The sequence below is a fragment of the Larus michahellis genome, chromosome 11, assembly GCF_964199755.1.
Source record: "Larus michahellis chromosome 11, bLarMic1.1, whole genome shotgun sequence".
In the NCBI taxonomy this organism is placed as follows: domain Eukaryota; kingdom Metazoa; phylum Chordata; class Aves; order Charadriiformes; family Laridae; genus Larus; species Larus michahellis.
In genome coordinates, this window is record NC_133906.1 from 5,944,841 (window position 1) to 5,970,007 (window position 25,167).

Consider the following 25,167-nt stretch of genomic DNA (forward strand, 5'->3'; position numbering starts at 1 on the left):
CAGCTGACAGTCCCAAATGAAGAATGTCACAAAAAACAGTACCTAAGATATATACACGCTTCTTCCCAACGTAACTAAACAGGACCAAACACGTTCCAAAGACAATTTTCTAAATTCTTTGCATTTCAAACTTGCCATAGATATTAACATCTTAACGAAATGAGGACATTATTGCAAAATCAGGAAAAAAATATTTTTCTTACCGACGGAGCAGTCGGGACCCATCCAGTTGGGATCACAGCTACAAAGCCCCGTGTCGGACAGGTAGGTACCGTGCCCACTGCACTGGTCTGGACACTGGGCTCTGGGAAGCTCACAATTGATTCCACCCCAACCCGGGCTGCAGAGACATTCCCCATTCACACAGACTCCGTGGTTGGAGCACGTGGGATCTAAGCAATCAACTACAGAAGAAAACAAAAACACAACGTAGAGAAAGGTCAGCTCACCCAATACGATGTTTGAAAAACATGTAGATACGCGCTCTGAAATATTTGTGTCACTGTGATAAATAAAGCAAATTGATGTAGTTCTTCAAGTCCTATTAACACCTGGTTGGAGAATGGGAAAGTAATTTGTGTTTTACATTAGCTCCAAGTAAAGCAGGGTGCGACTGAACGAGTAACGCCTACTGCAGGAATGCTGCGGTGAAGAAGCACAAAGACTTAAAAATAACACTTAAATAGACGTAATAAGAGCTCCATGCATAAACAATCACCTGGGGACATTTCTGCTGAAATACACTGACCTGCCAATGATTCATGTATCATATTTAAATAACAAAAAACTAACTGAATACATTGCACATTTTAAAGGATATTTTCCTCTAGAGTATCTTCATCAATACTGCTACTATTACTATTGAAATGCTAGAGCATTGTGAGAATAACATTATGATACCCGCTTTAAATACCCAAAAGTCAAAATATCAGTGGCTTTCAGCTTCATTTAGACTCCTAAATTATTTAGGCACTTCTGACCATTTGATTCGTATTCGAAACTGAGAGTCCTGGTTACTGCAACCCATCTTCTAACCAGCAGAAAATTCCTCTCAAAGAAATAAAGAAAAACGGACATAGATACAGATTTAATCTTTTCTCAATCCAGAAACAACAGAATAAGAAAGTGAAAATAGTTATGATGGAAACCCACCCAATGAAATTTCAGTTGCCATTTCAATCCTGATAAATAAAGGAATGTTGTGAGCTGTCTTTCAAATAAACTCTATCAGTAACGTTACGGTTTTCCAAATTTTTATCTTATATCACGAATTTGTGTAAGTTTACTATGCTCTACCGCAAATACCAACATAGAGGTTTTACCAACTGCCTTTTGCTGTGGAATTGAGGGCCAAGGTCAAATTCATGTCCTAAATGAAACGAATTCATCTCATGACTGGTATATATTAGCTCACAACAGAAGGACCAAGAATGATTGGCATTCTCTCTTGCAGCTCCAGGAAGATCTGAGTTTATAATGAAAGTGATTTATCTCTCATCTTTTCCAAATTGATCCTTCTAAATTAAGGCAGAGACATTTTCACTCTACCTCATGTGAACAATACTTGATCTTTCAAATCTCAACTTTTCTATAAACATAGAGTCTTGTTAAATTATTTTCTGTAGTTGCAGGAGATTTTAAGGAAGTATATAGATTAGATACAACGCAGAGGATTGAGGCAGCCACATTTAGAGATGCAATAACAGGAGTTATCAGAATAGTTTTGATTTTAATTCAGATTACAGTAGGACAGGAATAAAATACTATAAAATTTCTTATAAGATTTTCGTTTTAATGACAACACTGACTATAGGTTTTTTTATTTTTATTTAAGATGTAATGCTTAGTTAATTGGACATAAAAATATTATAATGCAATTTCGTATTTATAGGTAAACCAACATTGTTTCGTGGTTCAGTTCAGACAAGATTTTATAAATTAATAAGTTGTTCTAAAATTATCCAGAATGCTTGTCCTTTGCTGTTATTCCTTCTTGGTGCTTAACAAAATTAGAAACTGTACGAAGTTCAGAATGTGTCTTTCATACTATTTCTGTTGAACCTGATAGACACACAGCTGCGATACAACAATCTTACTGAACTAAATCAATAAAGAACACAAGGATTTAGGTCAATTCACTTTTAGGATGAAGGTTACTTTTTTCCTCCTAAATTTAGTCTATTTTTTTTTTTTTAAATGATGATATTTTAGTGGAAAATTAAAAAGGGGAATATACGGATAACATTGTATGTGGCAGGACAGTTAACTTTAGGAGACACTGATGAGTCCTAACGCACTCTCCATTTCAGAAATGTATCATCTTCCTTCTCAAAGGAAAACATTAATGAAAGCAACGCGGAGCATATGAAAACCACCACCGTCTGATACATAAATTGTCTTTCCTCTATCCTGAATTACAGTATTCATGCAGCTGAGATTTATTTCCACAGACCAAGCCTATCAATACCCCTAAGCCCCCAATCTCCCTTGTTTTACAGAATAACACGCTAACCCCCTTTTGTCCATTGTTCTAGACAAATATACTTTATAGCTGTTTTGTTCTATCATGTGGGTAGGTAATAGCTTTCCAAGTTTAAACTGAAGAGAGTTTTTCCTTTGAACTCAAATCTTGTTCTATTTTAACACATGGTCTCAGAGTTATCATCTTGGGCCAGATCCTCAGCTGCTAAAATTAGCATAATGCGATTACCTGCAATAGAACTGCACTGACTTCTGCTGCAAAGGTTCTGGCCCCAAGTCTTTAGAAGGGTTTACAGCGGTATTTAATAAGGATTTATAAATGGAGCTTCTCTGGTGTTTAAACAAAGGAGAATGCGCCTTAGCAAGTAAGTATGTTAGACTTAGAACTCAGAGCCCCTTGGCAGCTCAGATCATTAGAGCTCATTTAGTGTTGGGCCCTCTGTAGATTTGACAAAAAAGGTACTGAAAGCAATTTATATCCCTAAGGACAAAAAAGGAGGTCAAGGAGTTTTCTGAACAATATGTACCATAAAACCCCCAAAGAGCCATGAATTACACTTACGAAGTTAAATGTCATTGAAAAATGACTCGACCATGAAAGTGACAAGAAAACCCCCCTCAACTTAACCTAATTTGGCAATTTTGCTTGTCTCTCCCCAAAGCAGAGTGAACAAAACCCGTCAAATATACCACTTCATCTTGTGTGCAAATTTGTTAATAGAACAACAGTGTTTATGCTGCAAAAATTGTGCATCACAAATATTGATTTTGGTGCCACTTTCATTTCAGGTAAATTGTTTGAACAACACGACCATGACGAATATCAGAAATAAAAAGCTAATGGGAAGAAAAAAATGCTGACCCACTTGTTCTTATTCAATATCCTAGTGGAAAACGGTGAATGAATCCACTTTCGTCACTCCTTTTGGAAGCTCAAATCAACAGAGGAGATTTCATATATTTATACATAAATAGAGATATATTTATTTGTATCATTCTACCATTAGAATGGTAGAATTTGAATTCATACAAAAACTTTAAATAAGATCAGACGATTACCTGCAACTGGAGAGGCTCTACTTCACATTATACCCTTTTCCCTGTAGGGCTTGAAGCAATCATAGAGTCATAGAACGGTGATATGTGAGAAATTTGTACAGAACAAGTGGAATTTTAGAGTAGAAACATGATGGTTGTTTTTTATTTACTTGTAAATTAATTTATTGATTTATTTATTGCCCAGTGATGTATGCAAAGGTTATTTTAACCTTTCTTGTCATGTTATTGGCCCCTTCCAATTTTGCAGTCAATACCTCCTGCCTTTGTAAACCATTTATCTTTTTAAGAAAAAATTTATCTTTTCAAGCACACTGTTAATTAATATCTGTATATATATAATATATAATAACTATATTATTATATATATAATAACTGTATATCCTTTTACCTCACATGGTAATTCACTTCCCCAAAAACTTTGTTGTCTGACAATGTTTTGTAGCTTTTGAGACTTTGAATGGCGCTAACATTAACACCTTTGGAAAGAGATACACGCTAGCTTGTTCTACAAACTTTTCTGGAGTTGGTGGTGTGTTTGTTTCACCCATTTCAAACTTTGACCTTAGGGCAAGCTGAATAAAGCACTACAAGGGCCTATTTCTCTTACAGGAGTGAGAGAGGATTCAAGATGTCTAGCTCAGGTATTCCACAGCCATTCTAGAGAACTGAAAGTAGAGAGAGAATTCCATGTATGGAACTGCTTACAAGGTAAAGGTTACAGAACCAAATGAAAGAAAGATCATTTGAGGCCATCTACCATAGTCTCTCTAATACCAGCATTTCTACGACAACACAAAACGCGACTGCAGTTACTACCAGACAGAGAGCTTCTGCATTCCTGGGGAACAGACTGCATGTTGTACAGCATGGTAAAGACAGTCTTTTCCACCTTTGATTTTGATGAGAATGCTAGCTATAGCAAGGCGTTTCAGGTATTTTTTTTAATATTTCCTATAATCGTACAGTGAGGGTGAACTGAGAACTATCAATTCCGTCAGACAAAAAGGACATTACAGAATTTTCTGGATATAGCTGAAAGTGTGGCCCATCAAAAACAATGGAAAAACTCTATGGACTTAATTACGTTCTGGATTAGAGCTCTAATAAGCAGTGTTGTGTCGTGAAGCTTTCCTGGGAGGAGATGACAGGAACGAACTGAACAAACAGTTGCAGTGGTGGCAGTCCTACTAGTGAGAATCCTTGCTTTTTTTTTTTTGCTTTTAGCAAAATAAGTTCACTCAGACTAATGCAAGATCTTGTCCTAAAGGTGATGACTGCGGTCCAGGATCAAAGAATAAAACCCTTAGCGGTTTAGGTCCCCACAGTTTTCTTCCCTTTGTTTTCTGATGGGAGAAACAGCTGTTTACTATAGCGTGAGGAAAAAACTGATACAAGTGGTGGGCAGCTCTGCATCCCACCCAGAACGCTCCATACAGACTATTTAGTCCTAAACCCATGGCAGCTCCAGTCCTGTCACTTCAGTCCTCAAGCTGTTCCTCCTTTTGGAGGATTCATAAACTCTGGAATGTCATCATAAAGTAGCTTGAACTATTACCGCTCTGAAGCTGTGCCAAGGTATACTGAACGGTCTATTTCGCGCTCGCCTGGGGAGTTAAAATTCCCCTTTAAAACCATACTGATATATTTTAAAAAGAAAACCAGTCCAATTTACGTTGTGCATTCTAACAGAAATCACTGTTAAAAATAAGATCAATACTGAGCTTAATATATGACCAGATTTTTCATGGGTTATTTGGTTAAATCTGCTGTTTCTACGTACACAAGGAACTGGACACTTTCAAGTGAAGGGCTTTTCTGCATTCAAAGGACAGTTATCATTTGTGCGCGTCATCTCCCTTTCTTTAATCCCATGTGATTGCAGCTAACAGCAGTAATTTGCCCTACATGAAGGCTCTAAGTATCATGGATACCTAAGCCTTGCAAATTTGTTTCATCAACTTCCGTCTTAATAGAGGATGATACGTTTGCTTTGTGTGGAGCTGCAGCTATACGATTTGGTGTACCGTTGCTCCTTTTTCCTCTGTGTTTCAATAAATATAATCCATAAGGAAACACTTATCTTCAACTCTTCAACAAAGGAATTATTCAGGTTTACTTGTGGCAGATGTTCTTAATACTTCAAAACAATGTTCCAGAAGGCCAGAAGTTTTGTCTGAACTTTGACAGACGAGTAAAATTGTGACGGACTACATTTTTACCCCTCTTTTAGAATAATCTGCTCCAGTGGTTTTAAATTTACATTTTCATTCTGTTCTTTCTTTTTTTCCTACCCATTAAATAAATCCAAACCCCAGAAAACAAACTCACAACATAGAAAAAAAAAAGTCCTACCTTCTTCACAGTTTTCTCCTTTATAGCCAACAGAACAGACACAGTTCCCTTCGATGCAGGAACCGTGACCTCCACATGAGGGATCAATACACTGGCTGATGGGTACATCGCATTCTGGACCTTTCCAGCCACTGTAGCACAAGCAGGTGCCTTTCGAGTACTGACCATTGCCACTGCACAGAACCGGGCAGGCAGCTGCAAAATCGAATGAAAGAAAAACAGCATACAGGGTCATACATGTACTCGTGTAAAAGTGCACTAAAGGTCCACTACCAAATACGTACACCTACATTCACATATGCTAATTTACTGGGGGAAAAAATCTAAGATAATTTGTAGTAGTTCAGTTCTTCATTTCCCAGAGAAATCATCTGATTACTGTTTAATAAAGCACGCACGTGTTGGGCATTCTGAGAATACAGCTATTATTCTATATAGACTATTGAAGGTGTTTGGGATAACTAATGAGGTAACGTGAACGGATTTGAGTCTGACATCACTCTGCTTCGTTCCACTAGGTAACATCCAATTTTCACAGATAGCAGAACAGAAAACATTCAGTCCCCAGAACATTTTGTTATATAGCATCTTTCTTCTTCCATAACACTTTCTTAATGTAATGTCCCAAAACTTTTTTAGACCCTTTGACTTGTTTTTTTTTCAGTGTAAGAATCTTGAACACAGGAATAAGACAAGCCTTCATCTACAACAACTGCACCTTGCCACCACTGTCCCTGCTGAACCTTGTTTTCCCAAATCCCAGAGCGACTGCTTTTACCCTGCATGTATTGGCAAGAAACACCATTAACCCTTATCCCTCCCTCTTGTATTATTAAGAGGGTCAGACACATCCTGAGCAAGTATTCATTTATGCAAATGAAGTGAAGCCTATGAATAATAAAGGTAGTCAGCAGGTCTCGGATGCCAGGAATCAGATGTTATACATATGCAGAGCGATGGAAAGAAACAAGTGGTTTACTAAAAGCCAGTTGCACAGAAATGTTACACTAAGGCATATTCACACTCCTGTATGCCCACGTCTCCCATGTGAACACGACAATCTGCGAACTTACATGCCTGCCAAAGACTGAATGTGTGGTCACCGGCCGGAGAAATGGAAAAAATAACAGAGGAATAACAGAAAGTGGGAGTAATGAAGTGAATCTTTGAGAAAAGGTACGCTTTTGTGCTCTTCTCTCGGATGCAGTTTGATAAAGACAGACAAGTATTTCCCTGTCTTTTCACCCTTCAAAGTAATTAGAAACTAACAGCTAGTTTTACAGTGCCAAAAATATACTCAAAAGCTACTATTAATCATTAAAAGGTCCTAATGTCTTCTTGCTTCTATTATCCCTTTAACCTGAATGATCGAGAAGAACCCAAGTAATTGATTTCCTACAAAGAAATGTGTAATTGTCCAGTTATACAACTTCTCCACTGTTCAGTCCTGTAACCCTTATTAATCTCAGCTGTCCCATTGATCTGCTGCAAAAACACATTTCAGGACAGATTTTTTTTCAAGAATTTTCTTATTTGAAATGGGAAAAAAATGATCAGAAAAGAAGATATTCAGATTTGTAACCTGAGATGTTAGCTAAAACTTAAGAGTGCCGAGAAATATTTCAATTGAGACTACAGGTTGATGGGCCACGTCACATGTATAATCTTCTTTAGCCTATTTTTTCTACAGTAGAATAATAACAAAATTAGTATGGGGATTTTTGCTATTCCCTCTTCTGTCTTAGGGCCACATTATCTGTCTTTTGGTAGCAACAGGACTTCATTCTACTTCATTCCTGGTGTTCTCTCTTACTGAGTCTTGTTCAATCTTTTTCTTCCTCACTCCAAAAATGAATACAAATCTGAATACAATATAATTTCCAGCAGCAACTTTCTGCTTTCAGATGTGATATATGATGTGACAAGAGCTTTACTGAGTGCAGTGAAAAATTTTATGCTGGTTCTACTGGTTTTGCTTTTTGCAGCTGGTTTCAGAATAAGGTTCGCTACACCAGCTGGATGGAATTACAATACAGACTAATATCCGTTATGTCCGTACTGCCCTCTAGGACAGCCTATTTTACATCTTTTTGCACACCATCATGAAACGCCCTTCCATGATACACAACGCACTGAACCAGTAGCTACTTGAAGGCAGTACGACTAACTCTGCCTTCTGCCTGCGTGCATTCCATCACGGAGTCCATCTCAGTTCCCCAGCACGCACAGCTTTTCACTGCCTAGACAGGCGAACTGTTGCTGCTGCAAGTCATACAGGGGAGCCATAAAGAAAGGGATCAAACTAGGACCACTTCCACTCTTCAGGCATGAAGACCTGGGGACACAAACAAGTCCTTTGTCCATAACTCTCCATTTCATTGCAATTAAAGGTCTCGCTTGGGCTGACACTGATACATTTTCCCAAATCGCTGTAAGAAAGGTAATCGCATCAGTCCTGCTCTCTTTACTTGCCATGGTGCAGAGGATCTGGAGGTGAGGGATCAGAAGGCAGCTTGGCCTGAAGACCTGGAGCAATCATGAGTGGCAAGTTTCTTGGTGCCACCTCTCACACCCTGACACGTTGTAGAGATACTGTCCCTTTATCCGGGCCTCATCTTAACACAAAAATCACTCTCTCTAGACCAAGGCACGTCTCAGCTCCTGTACGTGGCGGTTAAGCTTGCAGTCCCTTTGTTCAAGTCCACCACAGAAGGAAGTAATATTGTTAGATGCAAATTCTCCACATGCTTCCGAGCCACTGCAGAGACTCAATGTTATCATTATTAATGGTTGCTTAATGTGGATTTTCCCACTACGCTGGGACACGCCAGCATATGGCTTGCTTTTGCCCCTCAACCTCCTCACCATGCTGTAAATAAAGCTGCGTAGAAAGAAAAGGTCCCAGAGGAAAGCTAAATGCATCAGTAGGTAGTAAACAGTTCCCTTCAGCGAACTGCATTTGTTCAAGTAGTTATAAAGAGAAAAAGTTAGAGCTGACTTACAAGCTGGATACAAGCGAGGAATAACTTTTGTTGTTTTGTTGTGTTACAGGTCAACTGTGGCACTGAACACCTGAAAGAACTTCTGCTCTGCAAAGCTCTCCTCCGGAGTCAAAACTCAAACAAAGGCAGTAACTCTATTTGAACAGCACAGTCCCCTGCAAGAGGGACCGAGCAGAAATAAATCCACTATTAAAATAAATAAATAAAAAAACCCCAACAACCAACTACAGTGTGACCACTCTAGACCTCGCTAGTTAATACTGTGTCAGCCACCTGCTGCTGTAAGATTGCTTCTCTCCTCACCTTGCTCCCATAGGGAACATGGTTACGGGAAGGCCATTCTTAGGTCATTTTGATCTGAATTTTCAAGGGTTCAACTTCTAGGACAGCAGAGACTGGCACGGCAGAAGAAAGATTACTAGATGGTGCTGGGTCTTGGGCTAAAGAGTTCCTCCCACAGTAGATTTTGAGTGTTCCCTTACTCTGCTGTGGTGCTTCAGGAATTTAAGTAAAGCTAAAAGCCATGTCACAGCTTTTTACTGCTCTCTTCATGCTTCTACCAGGTCAGAGTTTGTCCTGTGGTTCATGTGTTCAGTCCTTGTGAAGCTCGTATATAAGTTGAACAGTAATCTGCCTTCAGTGGTCTGCCACTGCAGTACGCATTACCAAGATGTTAGCGACACCAGAACTGACTTCGGAAAAATGACAGAATCTATCATTTAACCTTAGGGATGAAATGAATACAGTTAAGATTAAGACACTTGCAACCTAAAGCCACAAAGTTTAATCTACAACCCTCTGCTGGGGTTATTCTACAAACTACGTAACAAGAATATGGCTTTGAGAATAAGAAAAGTTTCTGAGGTTCTTGGTTAGATTTTGGCGTTTCCAAGACTGCCATGTCAGTAAGACCACAGGAGAAACATGTAAGCGAGAATGCAAGCAAGTGTAGTTTCTAAGAAGCTGGCTTGTCACTGCTGTAATAAATAGCTCTTCATTAATGCTTCTGCTACGGGTTTATAGGCTGTCCTAAGTGAGGAACAGAGAATCAAACTGCTCTTCCATAGAAAACAGGAGCAGGCGGCCTAAAAAGAAGTCTGCTACACTTATTTACTAGACCATGTTGCTGCAGGGCGAGACACCAAACGGCCCACTCTAACTTTACATCCACGTGGCTTCAATTAAAGTGCAAACAACTCAAGAGTCATGTAGAGTTCTTGTCATCTATTAGAACAAAACCAGACTAAGTTCTTAACATGGATCCCGGCTCAATGGATACTACAGACCATTGAGTCCTGTAGGCTGCACACATTTAAGAGCATGAACTGAGCAGGAAAGACCAGATGAACAGCCCTTTAAAAGTTTTGTCTCTAAAGGTTATCTTTGGATAGGTATTTCAGAGTAATGTTAGTATTCCCTGATGCATGAGGAAAGGTGATTTGATAACAGCCTGTTACACATGCACTAGGAGGGGAGATGGTAAGGGATAACGCCCAAATGGTCTGGCATCAAAAGCCACCATTTTACATTTAACACACAGTTACCCCAGCTGCAGTCTGTGTACACACTGCTTTCACCCACCCCTACTGTATTCACAAGTACATACTCACCAGCGGTGTTCTTCTAGAGCATGGCAAGAAACCAGTAACGGGTATCTGAGCAGTCAGACTCTTGGAGGCTGTTGCAGAACTTGGTTTAGTTACACAGCTGCTTGGTTGAGAGGGCTTCCCCTGCTACTTGAAGGTCCAAACAGGATTTGAAGGCAGAGTTCTGGCTTCATTCCTCTTGCTGTAGAGCAAACATTACCCTGGTGCAAAGAGCGCCTTGTACCACTAGAATCTAGGCTGTCAGTTCTCTAACGCAGACTTATTCCAGTTCCTCCTCATAAAATAGACAAATTGGTATACTTCTCTTGAAAGCTATATGAGTTTCTGGGCATAAAAACATGCAGGCTTGAAAGGTTTTTGAACTTGCATCTGCAATGCTTCCCTGTCCTGGACCAGGTCACAAGCAATGCCCTTATATTGCTCTTATTTTGCAAGCAGCTCAGTTTTACATCCAAATGTAAATTTTCAAATGGGGCATTAGAAGGTTAGCTTCCTTTGTGCCATCTACAGGCTTACTCAGAGCTCAGACAAGTTGTCAGGAGTCACCCCGTATCAAGTCAAAATATTTCAAAATATGTATGACAGAATTCTGTGGCAAGATGCTCATGGCAGGCTGGTGAGGGGAGTCACTGGTCCAGACGGACAAAATTGCATCAAGCCTGTTTGAGGTACCGTTTGAGCAAGGACCAGAATGGTTGCATCCATAATGCTTGTAAGCCCTCATCTTGCATATTAACCAGGTTCTTCTCACCACAAGTTGGCGCACATAGAAGATGAGCTTGACTGCCTATTCCCAATGTAAGCAGTGAGGAAAATCAGGACTGAGTGTTGAAGTGCAAGTTTAAGGCTGCACTAACAGAGCACTCAGACACCATCAAAAGTGCCCTTACATCCTCCGTACTGCTAACGCTTCCATCAACCAATTTTAACAAGATTACCTGAAAAGTAAAAACTCATGGAAGAATATTCTCTGATTGAACACATAAATAAGCCAAATTTGTGGGATGAAAATCTACAAAGGCTACCATATACAAAGAGACATCATCTACTATAGGAAGTCCTAACACAAGCAATCTCTAGAACAGAAAGAATTTGCTGGAGAAGCATCAAAGACAGCTACGAATTTTACTTCTCCTCAACTATGTGCTTGATGCCACCATCAGAGCTGAAACCCTGGGTAAAATGGAATTTTGGTCTGAGCCATTACAGCTTTGCTTCCGTAATATACCCTCTATACAAACACACTCAGAAAAAAACATTCTGAAGAGACACTATTTATACTCCTCCATAGGGTATGTTCCGCCCTTGTTGAACTGTACAGAACTTTGTCAGACCTAAGAGAAATAAAGATTATTTTTGTCTGTAGATGTTCCTGTTTAGGAGGAGGAAGTGAGTTTCACTCCTGAAACTTTTGCTAAAGAACACAGATTAAAAGAAATGTACCTGATGGCACACGCGCTTACAAAACTGTACAAGGATCACCTGTTCCGTACATGTGGTCACATATTTGTACGTCTAACTAGTCTACTCTGACCAGTATGATCCAACAGTGGAGGATACACGCTAATTTTAGCATGCATAGCACTTGTTGAGGTTTACACAAAGTTCACGTGAGATCAGACAAAAAATTGCTTCTATTTCCAAACATATGACACATTTTGAGTCTTCTCATCAAGAAGAACGCCCAAATTTTTTTGAGTCTGGTTTTGCCCAAACATTTCTTCCCTATACTCATTAGTGCACGTCAGCCCAGTGTTCCTAAATCTGGGGGAAGTCATTATGTATCACGAAACAGAGTAAATGTTTTTCAATCATATCAACATTCTATAGTTGCCTCTCAAAAATTGTCTGAACCTACGGATTGGGCAGTTTTGATACGCTCTTTGGACAGAGCTGCACAAAGTCCTAGTTATATAAAAAAAAGAAACACATACTAGCATAATAGAAATCAAGTTGTTCTTTGTTTCACTGACCACCGGGAATCGTACTGAAGACAGATGTAGGTCAAACTTCTTACCACTGAACCTCACCAGCGAACCTTCTGAGCGCAGTTCCTCTGGGGGATAATTAACTCAGACTCTATAATAGCTCCCACTTGGACTTCCTTTTAGCAGACATTAAGCTGCTACTGCTGAGAGATTATGTATGACTTTGCCAGTACATGAAGAAGGTGGATTACCGTTTATGACAGTCTAATCTGAAACCAATAAATGCAACCCAGGTCAGCCCCAAACTGGAGTAGAAATACAGGAAAGATCCAAACCCGATGTCATCTACAACTGCCTGGTTCCGAATACCTAAAAAATGTGAATAAGGTCACACTGTACGGGCGTTTTTCTCTTTTGGTCTTATCTTGGTGACGCATATGTAGCATTTAGTCTACAAATGCTAATTTCCCTTAATTAGATTAAGATGTATGCAGGTGAAGACATATTTTACTGGTCCTAGAGCTGAATCCTACTACAATTGTATACCAAACCCCTGAATAATTTTAGATTCACTCCAAAAGCTACAACCAAGTTGTTGCCTACAGTCAACCTCCTAAAGTGAAGTTACACCTATCTAGATAACAAACAATCTGAATTTCTAAATGGCTTAAAAACCACAAAGCCACTAAAACCAAAGGAATTGCAAACATTAGATTTTAGAAAATCAGCCCAGTTATTTGAGAAGTTGATTTCTGACAACCCGATCCCAAATGTTGGCTCTAGACTTTACATTATTATTATTTTAAACAAAACACCACTGAAACATAACGAATTATCACACCTACGTTTACACCAAGTGCTTGCCTATAAGATATTTCTAAAAATTAGGAGACATTAAATATGTCAGTATTCCTATTTATAGTTAAAAAAAATCAATTGCTTTGTTTGACAACACTTTCCTTCATATTTTATGTTTTTATTTTAATCAGTTGGGCGCACATTTCACTACTTGTCTGCATGCCTGTTAGTTTTAACTAGAGTTCATGTATGGATATGAAAATCTGAAATAACTTTAAGACCACTCCATGGTTTATGCTGCTTCACTTTTATTGCTTTATGTTATTTTTATGCTACTTTCCTGGTAAGGAGCTGCCCCACCCCTAGCAAACTCAGCCCCAAGAAAATAATTCCCGAATGGGTGATGGGATGAATCCAGGCCCATTTGCTATCATCCTTATGCCTCGCAAACATGATATTTGCATGGTCAGGAGGAATGGTGTTTGACTAGACTGCCTGCTCTTCAGAGATCACTACCTTCCCTCCGGCTGAAATGTTCTTAAGAACAGTGACAATTAGGAAGATCTAGAACATCTTTCAGGTTGCTCTAAGACCTTGTGCTCTTCCAAGCAGAAGTCATCTTGTAGAAATTCACCCAGAAGCAGAAGAATGAACAACCATGAATAACTCTTCCGGACGTCATACGCTTTATTAGTTGCTTCAGGAAACTGTTTACTGGGACTACAGAACACAGGCGTAATTTAAATGAGTTAACAGTAGCGCTACTCTATGCTTGCATGCAGCAGGGCGGCGTGAAGACGAAACGTACAGCTTTCGTAGTACTCCTGCTCTGCAGTCCTTACCGCAGCTGCCCAAAGCCCAGCCGTAGCAAGCTCCCCTGCCTAGCTCTGTCAGACCGCACATTAGTAAGCAAGAAGGAGATTCACAGAAGAATTTCCAGAAGGACAAAAAACCTATCAGGTGTGTCAAATCTCTGACATTCAGAAACCATTTGGGGAAAGCAGCACACGCTGACTTAAGCACTAAAGTATGGATGCTTTAATTAATCCGGGGTGATTTAATTGCTTTAGTTAAGTGGAAATCGGGTTAAAAATGATGCAGAGCATGCTGGGGTGTGTTAAAAACATGACATATGAGTTGGATGAATCGATAAATTAAAAGCGCACAGATGTTTTAATTAAACCCGGGAAAGTTAACGAAGATCACTAGAGACTTTTAAGCCTATGATTAATTCAATTCATTTAAAATACCTGTAGAGATATGGGGATGCCTCCATTTTGGGAGTTATAGAAGTTCTCAATCGATAAGTACTTAAGCTGTTCTACAAAAAAAATGGCAGGATTTTTATAGAAGTGACTGAACAGCGTTAATTGCGCAATGAATATTTACATTCTTCTGAACACTCAGCAAACTTTTGCTCTGGCCAAAATTTATCAAAAAGGTCACAGTTTTTCTCATTGCCTTCAGTGTGACCTTATCTGTCAAAAAGACAACACTTGCTGTTCCCTCCTCTACCATTCTACAGAGTATTTACTTCCATTAGATAACTGCTTTGCTTACAACCATTACAAAAAGATCTATGTCTATACGTCTTCCACACTATCTAGCAGCAATTTCCAGAACAGCAGCAAATTTTAAAAATTATCGCTTTGGGGTTGGTCACTTGGTACAAGAAAATTCTCCTTCATGAATCAACCCTTATAACATTTATAATAACAATAACAATGCACTCTGTAAGGATAGGGAAAATAAAAATTAAGCAAATGTCAGATACATTGGAACTAATTTAGTGGTGGATTGAAAGGCTGAAGCCCCACTACCGCTGGCATGAATATGAGCTTAGACAATCTAGCTAGCCATCAACAAAGATCTAGGTCTTAGTTCTCTAAAGATATTGAAGTCCTGAGGGGGGAGAGAAAAAGACCACTGTACTGCCTCACTGGAAAAGCCACAGCTGAATACAAAGAAATATTTTCGAGTGGTATAAAACAAACTACAAATTGGAGACAGAGAGAAAAGAGGGCATTTGAGTGCAGCAAGACACTTGAAAAATCAGCTAGCTGTGCCAGGGTTCAGCTGTCTCGAGGACTTTCTCTTGCCAGTACGCGCTGGAGCCAACACTTCGTCGGCCTGCTTGCTCCCTCTCTGCTATCGCGGCGGCTCTGCAACCACCACTACCTACACTACAGGGAAGATCGTGGTTCTCCATGCAGTAGACTAAGATGATTTGCAAAATGGTAGGCTGATGTGCAGGCAACCCGGTTAGAGCCCTCCCTATCTACAACATCACTAAAGAGCAGCCCAGTTCAAGTTCTTTTTCACGTGCATCACTGCATTCAAGGCAATGGAAGTTACCCTGCACTGGTTCTGGTTTACCACAGGAGAACGTGACTGATCAGCTTGCCATGTATTTTTGCCTTTGAAAATAAAGGCAATTTAAAAAAAAAAAATCAGGGAAGAATTTGTTGCAAATCTCTGCATGATACATGGGATTGGAGGAAAATGTAGATGGTGGATAAAAACATCCTGAAAACATTGCCTTGCAATCTAAAACTCTTTTTCTGTGGGAACTGGTTAACACAGAATCAGAGCTGTGAAATTCCTGCGTTAGATATAAGCAGTGAAGTTGATATGACTACAAGAATATGCAGAGAAATAAATTTTACTTTCTGTCAACAGATGGAAATAAACAGATGTCGAAATCGACTACTGTCATAGACAAGCATGTAGATCTTCATTTGTATGTCTTGATAACTTCATCACTAGAAAAACTGAGGAGGAAGGGAAAACTAAATGATTTCAGAGGTTTCAGTAGCTCTCTCAATGGGAAGAGCCAGCGAGGAATCAAAGAGATGATGGTTCAAGTTCAGAAAAAGCAGCAGTAAGGGCAAACACCAAATACCAGAATCATCCTTCCAACCGTATGTGTTGTGATTCATAACAGAGAGGCACTAACACCATGAAGTCATTCATGCATCTAGAAAAAGAAATGAAAAAGTGAAACATTTCTTCAAATATTTTTGGTAAGACTTTATACCGTTCCCAGTGAACGGTGTAAAACCTATTACTTCTGTAATGGTTTAGCTCTGGCTAAACCGCAGTGCAGGAGATGTAGGGCTGCATCACGCCCTGCAGTATTCAGGGTATTTAAGACCCAGGTTGCTTTGCTCTCATTTTAGTTACTACTATTTGCCTTATTAAATTTACCAGAAAAGATTTAAATCATAACATGATTAATTGCACAGTTCCACGTTAGCTGCAGATATTTAAAGATTTTTCTACATTAGAATTAGAAATTTTTTTGTTTGTTTGAGAAAGCGAAGGGGGATGACAGCTAACTGAATTTAATCTCATTCAAATAGGGTCTAAATATAGGAAAAGATCTAAATTACAGGTTCAAGTCTAGATATAACGTAGATATGAAAAAAAGCCATGCGAGCTGAAATCTGAAGCTGTGATTCAGGGCTGTTTCTGTTATTCAGGGATGGCATCTCTTAACAGCTGTATTTCTATAACGTGATTTACAATACTACTTAATCACAGTTGCTCCAATGACATTTACTATCATCGCAAGGACTCCAAGATGATCCCAACACAACTGCAAAGACAAACTCTTACAACTTAATGAAATAAACAAATACCAGTACAAGTCCATGGAGACAATGCAATCGAAAAACAAAATGTAGATTGCAACACAATTAAATAAGCTAACCAATTAAACACAAAAACAAATTACAAAGCATACATCACAGTGAGCACAAATCAGCTCAGCAGAGCATAGTTAGAACACAAAGCCACCGACGGAGGTATTATAAGATTGGAAGCAAGATTTTTGGCTTGGCCGAAAATAAGCTGCACAGCGGTTTGCATCCTGCTGTATTTGTATGCACGTCCACCTCCTTGCCTCACTGGGAACCTTTTGAAGCATTTTTATTTATTGGGATCCCATTGAAACAGAAAACATTTGTGCAAATAGATGTGCTGTTGCTGCACGTGTATAAAAAGGGCAGAAAGATAAAGCTAAGAAACTGATAAAAGAGTGGGCTTCAAAAGCAGCTGTGAGACATCACATGAACGTATCCTGCTTCTACTAAGTATGAAAATATTACTATAATGCCGCTGAAGAAAAATCCGTGAATAAGATTTTACTGTGTCTCCATATGCTTTCCATCTTGAACATAAGCAAAGTAAACTTCCTTCTACGAAGCCAAGAGAACTTGGTTCCAGTTTGTAGGCCTCAGCTACGGTGCTGCCTTTGGCTCTGCCGTTGGTCTCTGAATTTCTACAGGCTGGGTGATGGGCGATCACAAACAGATGCTCCAGTGCTCCCTGGAATCAGACTCGTAACTACTTACACGCCCACTTCTTTTTACCTATCAGCTTTTGTTCAGCAGTGGCATTAGCAACTTTTCTCAGTTATTTCCCTCCTCCTTCATTACTGAATTCCTCAGCTTTTCCCATTTTTTTCTTCATTCTGTTAGTTTTGTCTTTGAATTTTTCTCCTATAGAAACAAGTCTACCTTCTTAGCTGCACCACTGTCTTGAAAGCTCTTTGGGAAAAGGAGTCATACATAATTTTAAGTTCGTACTCTGCATCATTAATTTAGAAACGTATGAAAGGGTAATGCAATGCACACAGGCACAAACTTGGCTGTATGTTTTCTGTTGGTTTAATATAAAAAACAAATGTAAATTAAGTTGCTATAACTAGATGCAAGTATTGGGTATATTTAACAACATTAAAGAAATACCTGAAAAAAATTTAAAGCTTTTTTTCTGCACTGAAAAGGCAGAACAATAACAAACAGTAGGAAGGACACGCTTCTAAACAGGAGTGCCCACACGTGAAATTATTCGGGAGAAGTTCTTCTGTAGATAGATTCTGTATAACCCTGAATTCAATGCTGGAATCAGCAGAAGCCATAAAAACTTTAAGAACAATGAGAAGTTAATATTTTGCTTGTTGAAATCCTTATTTTTAAAGTCTGTTTTCTCAAATATTCACAATGCTAAAAGTAGCTCCTGGGTCCTATTTCAACTTTGTAAATATTCCCTTACATAGAAAGCAAAAGATACGAAGCACCAATTTCTAGGCTGGCACAGGCAGGGAGTTATCTGAGCGCTCTTACGTCACCATCCTCCTACGACTAGCGCGTGCCTTGCAAAGATCTACTGATCCTCACATCTAATCCACAATGAACTACAGGGACAGGCACGTGTTCTTAAAGAGTAATGCTATGTTAGGATGCTAAATGGCTTGTGTTGTAGCAGAAATTTAACAAGTTATCTGTTGTAGAATTCAGGAGTCCGGACTCGCCAGTCCCCTGTTTTCACCTCTAATCTCCATCAGAGTTCACAAGGCCTGATGAGGAAAGCTGCAGACTGGAAACGATGTTCTTGTATTCCACTCCTTGTCACACTACTGACTGCGTGTCCTGAGCCCCTTTCGGAGCCATGACCGCTAACAATCAGAACGAATTCGGCTTGTGACCCCTTCAGTTCTTGGCTCCTGTTTAAATTGCCAATTAGAAAGAGTTAAAGTGGTGGATTTTGTGTTGGCTCTACTTGTCTACCTGACACTGGATCAAAGCTACTATCCCATCTCATGCAGGCAAGCTAGCACCTGCTAGATGGCAATGACTGTCAATCATTGTCAAAATAGGTTACACGTCCATTTATTTGTTCTGTAATTGTTTTAGGCACAGTTAATGGCACAAAACCCTTTTCAGAGCGTACTGCAGTTCTCTAAAACTAAGAAAACAGGGCAGACAGGGAAGCACTGCCCCGTACATAGAACTCACTGGAAGGCAAGTGAGGATATGACTGGTTTGCTAGAAATGAAAAACGTCTGCTAATAAAACGTGAGACTGGGAAAAACGATAAGAAAATTTATTTCAAAGGCATTTTAAGGTACTGAGTCAGAGAGGTGGGAACTGCTGGAGAGGAACATTGCCAAAGACAGCCTCGTCTGTTCAAGTACCAAAATGATGCTTCCACCCACTGCGAGAGAAGATTTGAGTGACAAGCCAGGGCTGTGCTGCTGCTGCAGCACACACGTCAGTTGGCACACATACACACATAAACACACTAAACCCAAAAACAAACCCACCCAGACAGAGATACTAAAAGAGGAGCTGAACATGCTGAATTTTGTCAACTGCAAGAGAGGATGAGAGATACGTGTGGGTGACAAGTCATGAATGCAGCATTTCCAAAGAAAAGCACACTTTTTTTTTTTTTATGAGTACAGTGTAAGTGATGAGACACGCTATGATTATGAACACATAAAATGCTTGCCAATAAAGTTGTTATTTCTCCAATTTCTCTTTTCTCTCTAGCCCGCTACTTCTGAGCCCTCGCCTGCATTCTTGCTCTGTCACACTGGGCAATACCATTGCTCTACCTGTCATTAAAGTTCATAATCTGGATGTTATTTTTGACTCATCTGTTTCCTTGCCTCACGTTCAGGCTTTTACAAAGTCTCACAGATTTCTTCTGCATTGCATATCTTTGTCAGAATTCTTGCCTTAGCTTCCAGCAAATAAAAATCTACATTAAATCAGCACCTTTTTCTCCGGCGTTGATAAATTCAGTCTTCTTCAGTCATGCCTGTGTGCAATAGCGCTGCAAAAATCACGTTGTTAATCTGTTAATCTAACCTTCAGCTATGCGGCTCTTCTTTCCCAGGTGTGTGTCAGGTCCTTTCCTCCTATCACGTGGCACACGAACTTCATCCTCCAACTTCATTTACACACCTGCTTCACCCCAGACTGCTCACTGCTATAATTTTGACTTCAAGTTCCCAGTGACTTAGAAGGCTTTTGAAAGTCATATTTAAAATGAGCTTTTCTGGACTCTTTCCTATGCCCTGTCTCCTTTGGAGGCCCCATTTGCCCGCCATTATCCACATGATGTTATCTATCTGCCCCATTATCCCTCTTTAAAACTGCCTTTTAAATAAGTGTTCCCCAAAACTGACAACAGCCACGCTGCTAGTGTGTTTATAACACCGCCTATCACTTTCTTTAGGTCTCCACGCCCGTCAGTTGGTTCCCATTCATTCCCTTTCAACTTGTATTGACATGGTAAATTCCAGGAGGCAGGTGCCGGTTTTATTTATTTGGTTTGCTTGTAAAGCACTAACCACAATAGATTAGCTTTAACAAGTACTATTGCTCACACAGTGTCTTTCCAGTGCCATAAAAATGGCGAGTTTCCTACATTATTGTTCCTCTCCCACTCTTTTCTCTGCCAAACCAATCTGCTTTGGGTATCATCATGCTTAATGCGATCTTCTTCACTTGTCTGATCTATAATCTGTCATTGCCTGAATTTGCAGTGATTCACTGGAGTAGCTCAAGACGCGCATTCACCAGTTGGACTGTGCCATGGAAGACCTGCAGTGCTACCTCACCGCCATGGGGCCCTTCTCTTCTGTCGGGCTACCAACGTATGCGGGACAGGCAAAGGAGGAAGGCTATTCAGTATCACCTCTTACCTTTCCCTTCAAAGTCCGCTGAGCTTCTATCTGCTTGCGCTATTTTCATTTCCTAACATTTCTAGCCAAGTTATGAAGGCAAGTATTGTTTTCCTTACTCCCACAGAGTGGAAGTACTAACTGCTATACGTTACCAGCATATGCAGGACACCACTCATTCTGATGGACCACGTCTCTACAGCAATGTACTGAGCACTGAATTATTCAGCAAGATGCACTCCAAAATCCATGTTTTCCCCGCTGCAATCACTCCCAGAACCTCTTATGCCACTGGGAGCGTTCCGGACATGGCACTAAGAGAATAGTTTCAAGCAGAGTATTCAATGGATGAAAAACCATTCCTTTACGCACCATTGCCCAAGCAACATGCCTCTGAATAACCTCAGAGCAAGAAGAGTCTGAAACAACTGAAATTTGAATAACAACTGAGAAAAAGTACGAGTTGCTACTTCTAGCAATTATACCTTACTTACCTAATAATTGACAGCTTTTTACATTTTTATAGAGGTTAACAGTACACACATAAAGAAAATGGCAGTAGTGGGAACTCTTATTGTGGTGCGGGCAATCATGAGAAACAGCAAATCCATTAGAATAAATTTATAAAGGGATAGACTACAGCTTAGTAACTATTTCAAACTAAACAGATGTCGCAAAAGAAATAAAAAGAAATTTTAAAAAAACCTACCCTTCTTTTTATACTTATTAAAGTGGCGCCGTCCTTTGCCAGTAAGCCAAAAACAAACAGAATGGAAATAAAATAATGAAAAACCCACAGGAAAAGAAACCGCGTATAACATAAATCTGAATCATTAGAGTTCTTAAAATCAGATTAAAAGTCAACCAATCAAACATGGTACAAATTTCTGTTTTAAAAAAAATCTAAAAGCCTGGAATCCATTTAGATTAAAACATTAAACATGTTTCTTATTACATTGCATAATCAACTAAAAGCATCTGCTGAATGGCAAGCTCACGGCAGCTAACACGAGCTACTTGACTCAAGTTTTTTCCTTCTACAAATCGGACACCATCTCTTAAGAGGCTATGCTCACCAGGTCAATGTAGAAATCCCACCTGCTGGAACATTGTTTCACCTTTTCAGATTAGCTAAATATGCTTATGATGCAAATCCTAGCATTTTAAAGCGCAAAATCAAAGCAGGGTCTGAACACATTTGCAAAACAGAATATGACAGTGTCATTGGAAGTATTTTTGTTAAAGGAGTGGAAGAGTTGCACGTCCTTCAAAAATATTATGAGATGAAATGAAATTACAGCCAACGCTGAGTCACTTCTAGGAACCCAACTCATTGTAACACTGAACTCTACAAATGGTGAAAAGCAGGACACGAGGAAGGATGCCTGCCTGCAGATCTACCACAGAACTCGGCAGTTAAAAGACCAAACTATTATCAGACATTAACAGCGGGGACACTAAGCAAGAAGGACATCTTGATATGCCTGGGTGGTGATGTCAGAGAGGTTACAGAAAAATAGAGATGAATATAAAAAAGTGACAAGACACCAAAATAACACAATCATAGCTGCACGTCTGATTCTTTAATCGATCCTTGGCCATCGCATCGCTTCTTATCAGTAACTCCTACAGCTAATTGTGCACGAGAGGTTACTCACAGTGCAGTTCAATTTACTGCATATCTTCCCCTGGCTTTAATTAGCCACATTTTCTTTATGAGGATACAACTCCACCCACTGACTTATCTTTTGATTATCAGACTTTCTTTTTCTTTATATGCCATATTTTATCCGCATGAAATTAAAAGGTATCGTTACCTTTTTTGTGTGTTAGATGGAATTCTTAACGAGGTTAAACTCCAAATGATTTCAAAGGGAATCTTGCCTGAGCAAGGATGGAGTAAATCTGTTGATACTGGCCACCTGAGAATAAGTTATTTCCTCAGATATATTTATTTCCTCAGGGAGAGAAATAAAACCCCCAAGTATTTGGCAAGAGTGTCTGAGGGGGTGAAATTTCCCCCACTTCAATCAATGAAAGTGTATTTCAGCCTGTGGGTTGGGCCAAAAGTTCCTCTCTTCCTAATAATTTTCATGGTATTTCCCTGGAACTAATGGATCTTAAGTCAAATCTGTGCTATGTCACGTAGATTCCCTTCATTTTTACCTTTTCGAACTACATGGATGGTGTAAGGTAACAGAGGGAGTAGCTGCGCAGTGCCTGCCAATAGCTTGCAGGTGACTCCCCTGAAGATTCATGGCCTCTGATGCCCTCGAGATGAGCCCTGTAACCGAGGATTCACTGCTCTACAGGATCCTGCTTCTTATCTATCAAACTCGGGTTTCACCCAACGTGAAGCTCTTAAACTGCTGCGTTATTGCATGAATCAAGTTCTAAAAGCCATCCAAGGAGCTTGCTCACACTTTCTCCACATTTCTCTATTTGAGTCTTGCCTCAAATTATTTTACAGTGGAGAACTGAAACATTGAAAGATGTGTTCCTAGGGAAATAGTAATAATAATACAAAAATCAGATGGAAAGAAAATCATTATCCTTCCATACTTGTGACAGCTTAAATATAAATTTAACTTTACAGTAAATGTATATTAAACATGTTTCCATACATACACTACGCTAGAAAAGATTTAATTCTCTATCTCATTTTACTGTGTTTTACCATGCATACAATCCCGATTTTGACTCCTGTCTTCTGAAACTGCTCTCACACATAATCAGCATTCAAGTAAGCAGAAAAATCTGCGGACACGAGGAGGGGTATGACAGTGCCTGTGAAACGGGTGAGGGACACAGCCCTTGCACCCTAAGTCAGCCGCACACTTGTGGGGGCGTCTCACAGTATCTAGATGTGCAGCTATGTGCTTGCTCTGAAACACGAGAATGCTGTCAGCACTCCCATTTTGCCATTTTATGTGGTTTTCAAGCTTCTTTGTTCTTCAGAGATCCCGTGATGTCTGGCAAGAAAACGCTACGAGAGTTGAAAGAAGCTTCCAAGAAACCACTTCTGCTTTTGAGGGGAAAGAGACAGCACAGAAAGGACAAAGCGGGGAGCAGAGGGAATGTACTGAGGGGGAGGAGAGGCCTGACAGATAAAGTTGACAAGTACCCTATAAAAAAGCTATTTATCTGACATAGCCTGAATGAAGTATTTTCTAGCATTAACACAGAATACAGTGTTCCACAGAGGTTCGGTACAGAATGCAGGATTACTCCACAACTCAAAATGCAAATGGGCTGATTTAATGGCTGCAGATGTGTGGAGAGTGGCAGTGAAGCACACAGTCACCGCATGCACGCTTTCACAGGTTAACACCACAGAAACGCATATGGCTGTCAACGTGTATTTATAGCACACATTATCACACCAGTTACTTTGTAATACACAGATATCTCTCCTCCATATATTTGCCAAGTACCTTAATTTCTCAGTTAATCAAGCAACACACACGCTGTATTTGAAGCGTTCTTTAAAAGAAGTAGGGTTAGCAGTGATGCGACATCATTAGCTTTCCAAGGCCCTTGGGGCACCTTCAAGAGCCAAATATGGAGACACGGAATGGAAATTACTCGCTCCGGTAGCACTGGAGTAACAGCTATTCACGGAGTATTTCACAGACATGCAAGGGAACGCTGGATGCCACCCTGCTACGCCTGTGAAAGAGGTGGGGCACAATAATCTGTCCTCAGGACGAGATCAGGAGTCTGATGAGCACATTTCTGAGGCATTTCAAAAAGTTCTCGAACACCAGGCCTTCCCCTTTGAACACTAACAACCCTATCCCTGTGAAAAACAACTGCAAACACATATTGATATTGATAGTGCGCCTAAACCTCACACAAACTAAGAAGGAAGCAAACTATAAAATGTTATGACTGTGCTCAGGAACAGCGGGGAACACAACCAAGTCATTGATTTTAGACAACATATGTGATACTAGCTGCACAAACTACAGGGGTCCTCCTTAATCAATCTTTTCTCTATGACAGCTACCCCAAACTCTCAGAAAAACTTAGTAAACACATACTGCCAATCCACAGATGTGTTTTAGATCTCTGTTTAATCCTTAATACTCATGCATCTCCCAATTTAAGTTGTTAAAATTTACAATCGACATTTAAGGAAAGGTTTATTTTAAGACTATATCAAGTGCTACTTATTTTCCTAAAAAAGGCAAACTTCCTTTGGTCAAAGAGTAATTTTATATGCAAGAAAGATGCTATGCACTAGAAGTCAGGCTCAGCCAAGACAGAATATACATTACATGCTGTCAATGAAGATAATCAGTCTTCTGCTGCAGCCCAGTTAATGATAATCAGAAAGCATTGATGATAATTCATCCACTTTTACAGAAAATAAGTCTTTTCTGCCATTTCTGCTTACTACCTTTGACACAAAAAAAGTTGTAGCTATGCAAGCTCATCAGCAATGTAGCAATACTTCCACT

At 39.7% G+C, this 25,167-nt stretch overlaps 1 protein-coding gene across 5 annotated transcripts in view; it reads right to left on the reverse strand.

Moving 5' to 3' along the window:
• TENM2 (teneurin transmembrane protein 2) overlaps positions 1 to 25,167 on the reverse strand; it is a 1,449,326-nt gene that overhangs the window by 83,848 nt on the left and 1,340,311 nt on the right. For all 5 annotated transcript variants that reach the window (XM_074604292.1, XM_074604293.1, XM_074604291.1 and 2 more), the window contains 3 exons: positions 21,414 to 21,446; positions 5,893 to 6,087; positions 204 to 404 (listed from right to left, as the gene is read on the reverse strand). In XM_074604292.1, coding sequence (XP_074460393.1) covers positions 204 to 404; positions 5,893 to 6,087; positions 21,414 to 21,446 — 429 coding nt within the window. The remainder of the gene's footprint in view (positions 1 to 203; positions 405 to 5,892; positions 6,088 to 21,413; positions 21,447 to 25,167) is intronic.